The sequence below is a fragment of the Anabrus simplex genome, chromosome 1 (genome assembly GCF_040414725.1).
Source record: "Anabrus simplex isolate iqAnaSimp1 chromosome 1, ASM4041472v1, whole genome shotgun sequence".
Lineage (NCBI taxonomy): Eukaryota > Metazoa > Arthropoda > Insecta > Orthoptera > Tettigoniidae > Anabrus > Anabrus simplex.
Window position 1 is genome coordinate 766,552,457 of NC_090265.1, and position 12,678 is coordinate 766,565,134.

Consider the following 12,678-nt stretch of genomic DNA (forward strand, 5'->3'; position numbering starts at 1 on the left):
CGGGTATAGACCTGGAGCTACAGCGGATGACATAGCCCAGTGAGCGCGATTCAAGTACACAACTTAACAATATTTTGTCACAGATACTTCCATGACAGCGTATCTGATATATCGGTGGCAGAAAAAATATCGGTGACAAAGTAACAAGCCGTGATTTATCGACCATCTCTACTTACACCTAAAGTGATTTTTCCGGATAGAACTCGCATGTGTTCCATGTTTGGTAGAGAGCTATGCTGGAATATATACATCCATAATCTTAGTCATTTACGACACTTTCTTTTCAACCCCTTCTCAACATCCCCTCATGTCGTTGGGGGCTGATCCTGGACTTAACCGACATCCAGAGTGTCATTATTCATCTCAGTGACCCAAAAACTATGGTTTTTACATTAATATTACTGATTTTCTATTCATTTTTACTTCACCCACCCCCTTTCCACCCCCGCCCCTAGGTGTAATAGGAGTGTCTTAACCCCACTCTTTTTTTTTACAGGTATTAAGTCATGTGTAGCAAGCTTGGTTAAGAGCTATGCTAGGACATACACGTATCCATCCAGAATCTCTGCATTTTGGACATTCTTTTCCACCCCTTCTAACCCGTATTCCGGCTGGGGCTTAACTTTGACTTAAACGGCATCCAGAGTCACAACCGTTCAACTCAGCGATCCCAAAAACTATGGATTCGATACTAATATAGGTCATTTTATGTTATTTTTACATTTCACTCCCTCGCTTCGGGTTGCTAGGTGTGTAATACCCGTACAGTATTTTTTTCAGATACTAAGTACATGTGTACCAAGTTTGGTTGAGAACTGTGCTGGAGCGTAGACCTATACATTCATAATCTCGGTAATTTTACATCCATAATATTGTTAATTTTTGGAAGCCTCCGTGGCTCAGGCGGCAACGCGCCGGCCTCTCACCGCTGGGTTCCGTTTTTCAAATCCTGGTCACTCCATGTGAGATTTTTGCTGGAAAAAGCGGAGGCTGGACAGGTTTTTCTCCAGGCACTCTGGTTTCCCTGTCATCTTTCGTTCCAGCAACACTCTCCAATCTCATTTCATTTCATTAATCATTGCCCCAGAGGAGTGCGGCAGGCCTCGGCAGCCGGCACAATTCCCATCCTCTCGCTGCTGCTTCATTCATTCCATTCCTGACCCGGTCAAATGACTGGAAACAGGCTGTAGATTTTCAAATTTTGGACGTTCCTTGTTTCACCCAGTCTCATCACCATGCCCATGTAGGCTGTACTTGGACTAAAAGGCGTCCAGAATATCATTGTTCATCTCAGCGAGCCCGAAAACTATGGATCGATACAAAGACCGTTTGTTCTCTATTACTTTTACATTTCATCCCCTACCATAGGTGTGCTAGGGGTCTCTTACCCCTACAGTATTTTTTTCCAGATAATAAGTCATACTTGTATCAAGTTTAGTTGACAGCTATGCTATAAAAAACACACACACATTATCGTGGTCATTTTGGACATTTTCTTTATCACCCTTATGCCAGAGGAGGCTGAATTTGTACTTAAAAATATCCAGAGTGTCACTATTCATCTCAGCGAATCCAAAAATGATGGATTTGGCACTATTTTCAATTATTTTCTTACCCCCCCCCAAGGGTACTGAAATTCAACTCAAGAGCTTAGGAAAAGTATCCTTCCACACGTGAGCACATCCCCTTGTTCCCCCTTCCCGTCTCTGTTCTCCATCCCCGCCACAACTAGCTTATTATTAACGCTGTGTGTCTATCTGAGAAGTACTTCATTCTGAAATAGTGAACCATCAAACAAAATCACATTCTTTCACATAGCTGCACTTCGATTATGTACCGTACCTATTTATCCCTTTATTGACCATGTAAAACCTACAGATTACTGACGAATACCGAGGCAAGAGAAGCAAGGTATATTTTTATTTCATAATGCAATTTATGTGAGGCACATAGGTAATTACAACATAAGTATACGATTCTGCTCTCGTGCAACGACTGTTAGTGGCAGTTTCTCACAGTTCTAAAAGCTGAAAAAACCACCTGTGAGTGGAATTGCAAAATAAAATGTTTCCAGGAATGTTGTAAATATTGTATTTTCGTCATTCGGAAGGTAGAAGCGAACTCATGATCCCCTCATGACAACATTTCTGCAGGTAGAGGGTGGTTACGAATATGAAGCAAAGTACAAATTATTATTATTATCGAACATGCCAAAGATCCTATTCCCATACTGTGTTAAGGCCCTTCCTGTTTTATTTACGGCGAGTGCTGAGCTGACACATTGATCTTTCGCTGGAGACTTGGATTTTCCGTGGAGTTTGAATTTCACGCAAGCGGCGTAAACACTGCACAGAAACGCCGGTCAGCTGCGCGGTGTTTTTCACCACGTCTCCCACAGTCCACAGCAGATTCTCATCTCGTAGGCTACTGGAAACGTTTAAAACAATTTGGTTTAGATTTCCTGCTTAATTTTTCTCCACTTTTGTTGGCTTTAAAGTATTTCACACAGGACTCAAGCGTCACAGCATCACACATGTCTTGCTCACAGCTGGCAGCCGTTATGAATACTCAACATGCTGTTGCAGCCAGTATTGCCAACAGTTTTCTTGCATCCATCTTCAATGTCACACATATTATGCGTACTTGTCAGGAATGGAATGAACTCGAACAAAGCTTAGGCTACTAAGTACACAGTACAATAAGATATCAATATCATATTGAATAATTATTATTTTGCTACGTACACCACTGAGAACAATAACTTTCATAGCCGTCTACGTATGAAATATAAGAGTTGGTAACGAACCCGAATAACATACAACCTGTGATATATTTTCCATATTTATACAGGGAAAAATGTTTTAATTTGTCAAGTCAGTTCACCAGAATACCTAACCGAACTGAAGGAAGCTTCTGACTTCAGGAACAGGTAACAAACCTAGGGAACTATTTGGCGCTGCGGAAGCCTTTTCACCGACCAGAAGTCTGACTAACATCAAAGGGACCGCTAAGGTCTTGAGTTGACTCTCAGTTAAAGTACTTTTTCCAGATTGTAAGTAATATTTGTACCAAGTTTAGTTGACAGCTATAAAGGGTCATAGTTCACACACATACATCCATAATCTTGGTCACTTTGGTAATTTTCTTTTTTCACTCTTTCTTACCTCCTATGCCACAGGGGGTTGAACTTGGACTTTAAAAAGTCCAGGGTGTCACTATTCATCTCAGCAACCCCGAAGACTATGGATTGGACACTATTTTCAATTATTTTTGTGTCTCACCCCTTCTCAACTCCACCCTTAAGGGTCTTACCTCCACGCGGTTTGTTTTGTAATGGTAAGTAGTAAGTGTACAAAGTTTGGTTGAAATCGCTCCTGTAGTGTGAAAACTATGGATTCGACCCTAATATTGGTCGTTTATCTATATATTTGTTTCATCCCCTCTCATAGGGGTTATAGGGGTGTCATAACCCCACAGTATTTTAGTATTTTTTCTGGATAGTAAGTAATATATGTTCCAAGTTTAGCTGACAGCTATGCTCGAAAATACACACATATGTCCTTTATCCCGGTCAATTTGGACGTTTTATTTTTCTTCATATCTCTCCCCCTATGCAGAAGGGCATTGAATTTGGACTTAAAAAACTATTCTTCTCAGCGACCCTGAAAAGTATGGGTTCGACACTATTTTCGATTATTTTTATGTCTCTCTCTCCCCCATCCAAAAGAGGACTGAACTTGGACTTTATAAAAAATCCGTAATCTCACTATGGATTCAACACTATTTTCAGTTATCTTTTTACCTATCTTCCCTGCCCCCATCCCTAAGGTTGCTAGGGATGGCCTACCCCCCAGTGCTCATCTCCAGATAGTACATCATAAGTGTACCAAGTTTGGTTGAAATTGCTCCAGTGGTTTAGGAGATGTCATTTACATACACACACACACCCCCCACACGCACGCGCGCATTTTTATATACATTTAGATAGATACTGTATCTTACGTAGTACATGGTGTAGAGTTTGACTGAATATTCAGCTTGTCGTCATATCATTAAAACTTTATTAAATGGAAATATCATTTTTCTATCAAACTTTTCTTATTGTATTTTTGTACCTGGCGTTGCAGGCGACCACGTGACTCTCGTCGGCTGGGGCACGCAGGTCCATGTGCTGAGAGATGTTGCTGAGTTGGCTCATGAGAAGCTCAATGTATCCTGTGAAGTTATAGACCTTGTTAGCATCCTGCCTTGGGACAAAACTACTGTGTGTAACGTAAGTACCCTCAGTACATCTTTCATTTCCTGGGGTTTGATTTTTATTGGTTGGAACCACCTGCTTCATCATCACTAATGAATGTATGTTTCATGTATGTTTCTTACATTCAGGGTCCATACTGGTACAAAATAAGATGAATACAGGGTGTTCTTGCACATCACTGGTAGGAGTTGGTGCCAGAACTGCATTTAAGACTGTCACTGAGGAGTCTTTTCTTAAATAATTTCATAAAAGTTGGAAGTTTGTTGAATATCTCCCTTGGTAATTTATTCCAATCCCTAATTCCTCTTCCTAAAAACGAATATTTGCACCAGTTTGTCCTCTTGAATTTGTAACGGTTTGTGAGATCTCCTGTGGGTGGGGGATGCAGACGAAGAATACACCCATGATATCCCCTGCCTGTCGTAAGGGGCAACTAAAAGGGGTGGCCAAGGGATAATGACATTAGACCCATGAGACTACTTGTGATTAGTACCATTACACGCAGAACACCATGGATTGATCTTGCAACTAGTGTAATACCACCTTGCAAGGAAAACCATGGGTCTATGTTACATAGGAGGAGAACCATTATGTGAGAAACACTACATGTGTGGGCATTGCTTGTGATAATGGTCATTGTGTTTATTCGACTGGTCGGTTCCACTTTGTTCAGAATGGGTCTCCATTACCTATGAGTAGTACCACTTTATATGAGAAACACCATAGGTCTACTTTGTGTGATTAGTACCACTATGTGAGAAACACCACCATTATGTGACGAACACCATAGGTTTTTGTTGCCTGTGGGTGTTACAATAATGTGTGATACACCGTGGGTCTACATTGCCTATGATAAGTACTACTATGTAAACAACACCACGAGTGTATGTGGCATGTGATTAGTTCCACTATGTCAGGGACACCATGGGAATACCAGCGCCCGTAATTAGTCCTACTATGTGAGGAACATCATAGGCCTGCATTGCTTGTGAGTGGTGCGAAACACCATGGGTTTGTGTTACCTGTGAGTGGTGCTATTGTGTGTACATACCATGGGTCTACATTACCTGTGTTTAGTACCACCACGCAAGAAACACCATGAGTCTACATCACCTGTGATTAGTACCACTATAGGAGGAACACAATGGCTCTGCTTTACCAGTGATTACTATTATGACGGGCCGGTGACCTGGATTTTGGACCCGTTTGGACTACAAGCATCATCTCCGAAAATAAGGAATTGTGAATTGAATCCACCGACTGTTTTGGATTGATGGTCATATTTCATCATCATTCGTTTTAGATTCCAGTCAGTGCATCCATTTTGAAGTTTTAATTATCGTGTCATTTCATTGCACCTCATACCATTAGCTGTTAGGCCCTTTGAACAACAATCATTATCATCATTATGGTTTGCAAGGAAATGGGGAAAACTTTGCGACTACGTGTAATGCTACCTTAAGAGGGGAAGCGTTTTATATTAATTATATTAAATCTTTAGATGTTGCACTTTCTTTACTATGTTACCATACTGCTCTGAGGCACTACCCACAGAGTTGGAACAGTGATTGCTAGTGTTTTCTTTGGAAGAGCAGAGAGCGCAGTCAGACGCTGGGGCTAACCATTTGCCAGTTGTAAGCAAATGGTCAAACAGCTACCATTCTACCCTAGTAATAATAGCAATATGTTAAGTCAATCACCCAGAAAATGAACTCTGATAGGGCTAATAATTTCTAAGAAACAGTGAAATAATTTGCTTGATAGAATTCTCCCTTTTATTAATGTTATAGAACCTTTCAGAACAATGTCTTTAACATTATATTTTAACAGCATTAACAAGAACAAACCAATCTAATATCTAGCCAAGATAAACTAGTTCATGTTCAGAATTAAATTTCAGCTTAAACAAGTTTCGGTCCATTAAAGTTCAGACTCCCCTTAGATGTGGCATCCGATTTGAAAAAAGAATTTATCAAAGCTAGCAAACACATCCAACACCAACTTGTTAGTTCCCAAAGTCTTTTCCAAACTCGACCAAGTCCAGATGTAAACCCTTGTGAAAACCAAACAAAAGTGGGAACAACGCACTTTTCTCAGCTTGACTACAGGATGCATGATATGCACTCTCATTAATGTTTCCTTCGAATCAGTGCTCCCTGAATTGCTGTGCTTTCCAGCCCATTCACAAAGTCCATAATAAAGCTCCTGTGTGAGAAGAAACACACCCGCTAACAGTAAGTCTGATTAAGAGCTTTTGAAACTTAAGACTGGTTTGGAATGATTAAAGACTGCAGTACCCCTGCTCACCTTGTTCATGATGTAAAGATGTATCAACCCAAACCAGCGTGCTGTTTATCTCACCTCACAAAACCACACAAAAGATGCTGAACAAAATTCAGGTGATTTGGGGTACTACCTTGTTCATGATGTAAAGATGTATCAACTCAAACCAGCATGCTCTTTATCTCACCTCACAAAATCACACAAAAGATGCTGAACAAAATTCAGGTGATTTGGGGTACTATATATGCTATATGTATATATATGTATGTAGGAGGGGTGGTGAGAACATGACAGAAGGTTCCAGAGTAAAGATGGTGTTATCCATTCAATCACACAATCATTCGCTACTTTTCTGCATTTAGGGCAGGTGCCAGTTTCCCTATCAATTGTTTTTCTAACCTTTTCTTAAATGATTTCAAAGAAATTGGAAATTTATTGAACATCACCCTTGGTAAGTTATTCCAATCTCTAACTCGCCTTCCTATAAATGAGTATTTGCCCCAATTTGCCCTCTTGAATTCCAACTTTATCTTCGTATTGTGATCTTTCCTACTTTTAAAGACACCACCCAAACTTATTTGTCTACTAATGTCATTCCACACCATCTCTCCACTGACAGCTTGAAACATAGTCAAGCAGCTCGTCTCCCTTCTCCCAAGTCTTCCCAGCCCAAATTTTGCAACATTTTTGTGACGCTAGGTACTCTTGTTGGAAATCACCCAGAACAAATCGAGCTTCTTTTCTTTGGATTTTTTCCCAGTTCTTGAATCGAGTACTTCTGTTGAGGGTCCCATACACTGGAACCATACTGTAGTTGGGGTCTTACCAGATACTTATATGCCCTCTCCTTTACATCCTTCCTACAACCCCTAAACACCCTCGTAATCATGTGCAGAGATCTGTACCTTTTATTTACAATCCCATTTATGTGATTACCCCAATGAAGATCTTTCCTTATATTAACACCTAGGTACTTACAGTGATTCCCATAATTTTCAGCTTTATATCTATCACCCTTTCTTTTATACACAGGGGCTACTATAGCAACTCTACATTTATTTCGTAGAGCTCCTTCATGTAAACAATAATCAAATAAGTACTTCAGATATGGTACTATATCCCAACCCAATCAATCAATCAATCAATCAATCAATCAATCAATCAATCAATCAATCAATCAATCAATCAATCAATCAATCAATCAATCAATCAATCAATCAATATTCTAAAGGCTAAAGCCTTGTCGATGCAACCACTCTTTTCTTTCATTTGCTGTTCGTTTCAGTTCCATGTAATTGTCACAACCTAACCTCTTCTTGATGTTGTGCAAATACTTCATCCTAGGTCTTCCTCTCCCTTTCTTTCCCAGCACTTTCCCTTCAAGAATGGTAGTGATGAAAGTATTGTGTCTGATGACATGTCCAATAAATTTTAATTTCCTGTTTTCCATTTCGTTTAAAAATCTTCTCTCTTCTTTAACTTCCCTTAAGACTTCCAGGTTGGTTTTTCTTTCCGTCCAGCTCGTTCTGGTCATTTTTTGCCATATCCACATTTCAGCAGCTGCAAGTCGATTCCTTTCTAATTTACCCAGAGTCCAACTCTCACTTCCATACTGAAGTGTACTCCATACAAATGATTTTGCAAAGGATTTTCTGACATCTATATTCATGTGTGTGCTGGTTAAAATGTTTTTCTTACTCATAAATGCCTGTTTTGCCAATGCTATTCTTCTCTTTACTTCCATGAAGCATCTATTATCCTCTGTTATCATACTACCGAGATAACAGAATTGTTTCACCAGATCAATTCTGATGTCATCAATTTTTACATTGGTTTTAATTTCTTCCATATATTTTCCATACTACCATTACTTTCATTTTAATTTTGTTTAGTTTTAATTTCCATAGTTTAAGAGTGCCTGAGAGGACTTTCAGCATTCTATTCATTTATTTTTCTGAGTCTGCAATTAACCCCTCAGCGTCGCAGCCATTTAAAGAGCTTCCTACCCCGCGGCCGGATGAGATGTCAACTACGCGCGACTAAAATATATTGATTCACTTACAACGTTACTACAAGTATAAGAGTAGCCCGATATTCACGAAATTTGGAATTCCTTATAACAGAACTAAGTACGTGCAGATAATAACATAATTGTTTCACATTTCCTTAGTAATTTAGTTCGTGTGATAGAGTTCGAAGCACTCTTCGAGACAGGGACCCAAGTCACACTCCTGGCAGCAGTACACTGATGTCTTCTTTTCGTCATGTTTTTAACACACGATACAACGTCACTGAGGTTTGGATTTCTCACTCTTCGGTGCTAATTTCCTGATAAAATGTCTTTTCTGCAACCTTGGAACTGTATTATCTGATGCACTCCGGCTTTGAATATTTCTTTCCCCACCCGAGCGAGCGTATTTTGTAAACAGACCTTTCACCAGCTGCTCCGATAAGGTACCCCTAATTGCTCAATATTTGTCTCTGTGTCATGTGTGAATATTATTACAGAATTTAGGAATCATTCTTCACTGTTGAAAACTTCCCTTTGACCTGTATAATTATCTATAGTCTCCTACACGAAATTTCCAAGTACTGTTTCCTCCTCATCGTCACTCATCATTTAACACTGCCACATCATCTATTCCATTATCAGTGCTGCTAATACTGTCACTACTACTTCCGACTAAACGTTCTTCTGAATTATATAATATTCCAAGCACGTTACTGTCAGTCAAACCACGGCTGAGCGCGGCGCGCCACACGGACTGATAAAGCTGCAGCAAGACCGAAAGCAGAAGGACGAAACTGAATGAGGGGAATAACACTTACTATATGCGAAACAAACCAACTCGATACATATTTCAGATGAAAGGCCGAGATATAGTCTTTCAAGCGAGATATATACCATGAACAACTGGCTCTCGTATCGTATGACAGAAAGCAGCACTTGCTGATGCCTACACAGAGCGCTCGTGGAGAGTTACGAAAATATTACGAGCTGAGAAATAAAGACAAATATACACTGACTGACAGAGCAAATGCAACACCAAGAAGGAGTGGTCAGAACTTTATGCCAGTTGCAGGGTAGACTGACGTCACTGAGGTATGCTCATGATGTGAAATGCGCCGCTGTGCTGCGCACGGAGCGAACGATAAATGGCACACGGCGTTGGCGAATGGCCCACTTCGTACAGTGATTTCTCAGCCGACAGTCATTGTAGAACGTGTTGCCGTGTGCCACAGGACACGTGTATAGCTAAGAATGCCAGGCCGCCGCCAACGGAGGCATTTCCAGCAGACAGACGACTTTACGAGGGGTATGGTGATCGGGCTGAGAAGGGCAGGTTGGTCACTTCGTCAAATCGCAGCCGATACCCATAGGGATGCGTCCACGGTGCAGCGCCTGTGGCAAAGATGGTTGGCGCAGGGACATGTGGCACGTGCGAGGGGTCCAGGCGCAGCCCGAGTGACGTCAGCAAGCGAGGATCGGCGCATCCGCCGCCAAGCGGTGGCAGCCCCGCACGTCACGTCAACCGCCATTCTTCAGCATGTGCAAGACACCCTGGCTGTTCCAATATCGACCAGAACAATTTCCCGTCGATTGGTTGAAGGAGGCCTGCACTCCCGGCGTCCGCTCAGAAGACTACCATTGACTCCACAGCATAGACGTGCACGCCTGGCATGGTGCCGGGCTAGAGCGACTTGGATGAGGGAATGGCGGAACGTCGTATTCTCCGATGAGTCACGCTTCTGTTCTGTCAGTGATAGTCACCGCAGACGAGTGTGGCATCGGCGTGGAGAAAGGTCAAATCCGGCAGTAACTGTGGAGCGCCCTACCGCTAGACAACACGGCATCATGGTTTGGGGCGCTATTGCATATGATTCCACGTCACCTCTAGTGCGTATTCAAGGCACGTTAAATGCCCACCGCTACGTGCAGCATGTGCTGCGGCCGGTGGCACTCCCGTACCTTCAGGGGCTGCCCAATGCTCTGTTTCAGCAGGATAATGCCCGCCCACACACTGCTCGCATCTCCCAACAGGCTCTACGAGGTGTACAAATGCTTCCGTGGCCAGCGTACTCTCCGGATCTCTCACCAATCGAACACGTGTGGGATCTCATTGGACGCCGTTTGCAAACTCTGCCCCAGCCTCGTACGGACGACCAACTGTGGCAGATGGTTGACAGAGAATGGGGAACCATCCCTCAGGACACCATCCGCACTCTTATTGACTCTGTACCTCGACGTGTTTCTGCGTGCATCGCCGCTCGCGGTGGTCCTACATCCTACTGAGTCGATGCCGTGCGCATTGTGTAACCTGCATATCGGTTTGAAATAAACATCAATTATTCGTCCGTGCCGTCTCTGTTTTTTCCCCAACTTTCATCCCTTTTGAACCACTCCTTCTTGGTGTTGCATTTGCTCTGTCAGTCAGTGTAATAAATAAACCGCACTCCAAATGTAGAAATAGAGCAAAGAATATCACGCGGAAAGACAAACTTCTCAGATCATCATTTCTTTATTTTCTTCTGTGGGAAAGAATGAAGCAAACATACTTTTTTTTTAAAAGCAGAAATTAGTGCTCAGTCTTACTTGACAAATAATTAACCTTGCAAAAACAACTACATTATAATGATTTTCAATTCTTATTTATAACACTGATAAACCTGAAAATGTCTTCTTGGAAACAAAACAATTTGCATATCAATAACTACAAAACTCTTCGCGCTATAGTCGTAAATGTGAAACCATGTATGGGTCTATACGACGTATAGAGGTCGGCGGCTACGGAAGAAAAGAGGGTCTATACCACGTATAGAGGTCGGCGCTGAGGGGTTAATACGATGTCATCTGCAAATCTGATACAATGTACCCTTTTACCATTGACTTTTATTCCCTTTGTCTTCTCCTTCTTGATCTGAATAGCTTTCTCAATGAACATATTAAATAAATACGGTGATAGGGGACAACCTTGTCTAACTCCTTTCCTAATCCTGGCCTTTTGATGATTATTTTTGTGCTTTGGTTCAGATACAGTTGATCAATCATTCTTCTATCCTTCCAGTCCAGTCCTATTTTCCTCATATTTCTAAACAGTAGTTCCCAGTTCACATTGTCAAAAGCTTTTTCTAAGTCAATGAAGGTAAGATAAGTCGTTCTGTTCATTTCCATCCTTCTCTCCAATTAACATGCGTAAGGCCAGAATTGCTCTCTTGTTCCTCTGCCTTCTCTAAATCCAAATTGGTCTTCCCCAACATACTTATCTGCTTTTCCTTTTATTCTACTCTTAACTATGTTAATGAGTATCTTGGAGGCATGTCTTCTTCTTCTTGTTTCGTATAGGCCAGCTGAGGTCCGTGACATTCAACTATTACATTTTGGAATGGGCTTTGATGTTTGCCCAGTAGTTGCACATCCTTAGGCTGTGTTGCTCCTTCCTCTCCTTTGTCCAAAGGGCGCCAGTCTTCTTCATTGGTAGTCTGTCCTGGAACTCCTTATGTTTAAGTATCTTCCTGAGTGTTGTCTGATCCTTTAAGTTTTCTTCTGTTATTCCCAGTTCCTGTAGATCTTTATCCACTTCCATCAACCATGGTGACTTGGTCTTCCTATTTTGCCAGTAGCTGAGAATCCGGTTGGTCAACCTGGTCGGATGCATCCTATAGATGTGCCCATAGAATGCTAGGCGTCTCTTCCTTGCTACATTCGTTATTCTTTCACAGTACTTGTAGAGCTCTTGGTTAGGCCGTCTTCTATAACTGTCACCTTCCTTGACTGGCCCCAGTATCTTCCTCACTATCTTTCTTTCCCGGATTTCAAATTTTTCCATAAGTCCCTTTCTGTTGAGTGTTAAACATTCTGAAGCATATAAGGCTTCAGGGCGGATGACTGTCCGGTAGTGCTTCATCTTAGTATTACGAGAGAGAGACTTTTTATTATAGGTCTTGGAGGCATGTATTAATATTGATAGTGTTCTATAATTGGTGCAGTCAACTGCCCTTCCTATTTTAGGTATGGCAATGGTTCTGCATTGTGTGAAGTCTTCTGGCACGATTCCTCTTTCGTAGCATTCATTTATTACTCTGAATAATTGGTCTTTCATGTTGATACCTAAATTTTTCAGTAATTCTGCTGAGAT

At 41.5% G+C, this 12,678-nt stretch overlaps 1 protein-coding gene across 1 annotated transcript in view; it reads left to right on the forward strand.

The window, feature by feature from the left end:
- The window catches only part of BckdhB (Branched chain keto acid dehydrogenase E1 subunit beta), a 309,243-nt gene that overhangs the window by 194,223 nt on the left and 102,342 nt on the right, over nucleotides 1-12,678 (forward strand). Inside the window, exon 6 of the mRNA XM_067146689.2 lies at nucleotides 4,128-4,273. Coding sequence (XP_067002790.2) covers nucleotides 4,128-4,273 — 146 coding nt within the window. The remainder of the gene's footprint in view (nucleotides 1-4,127; nucleotides 4,274-12,678) is intronic.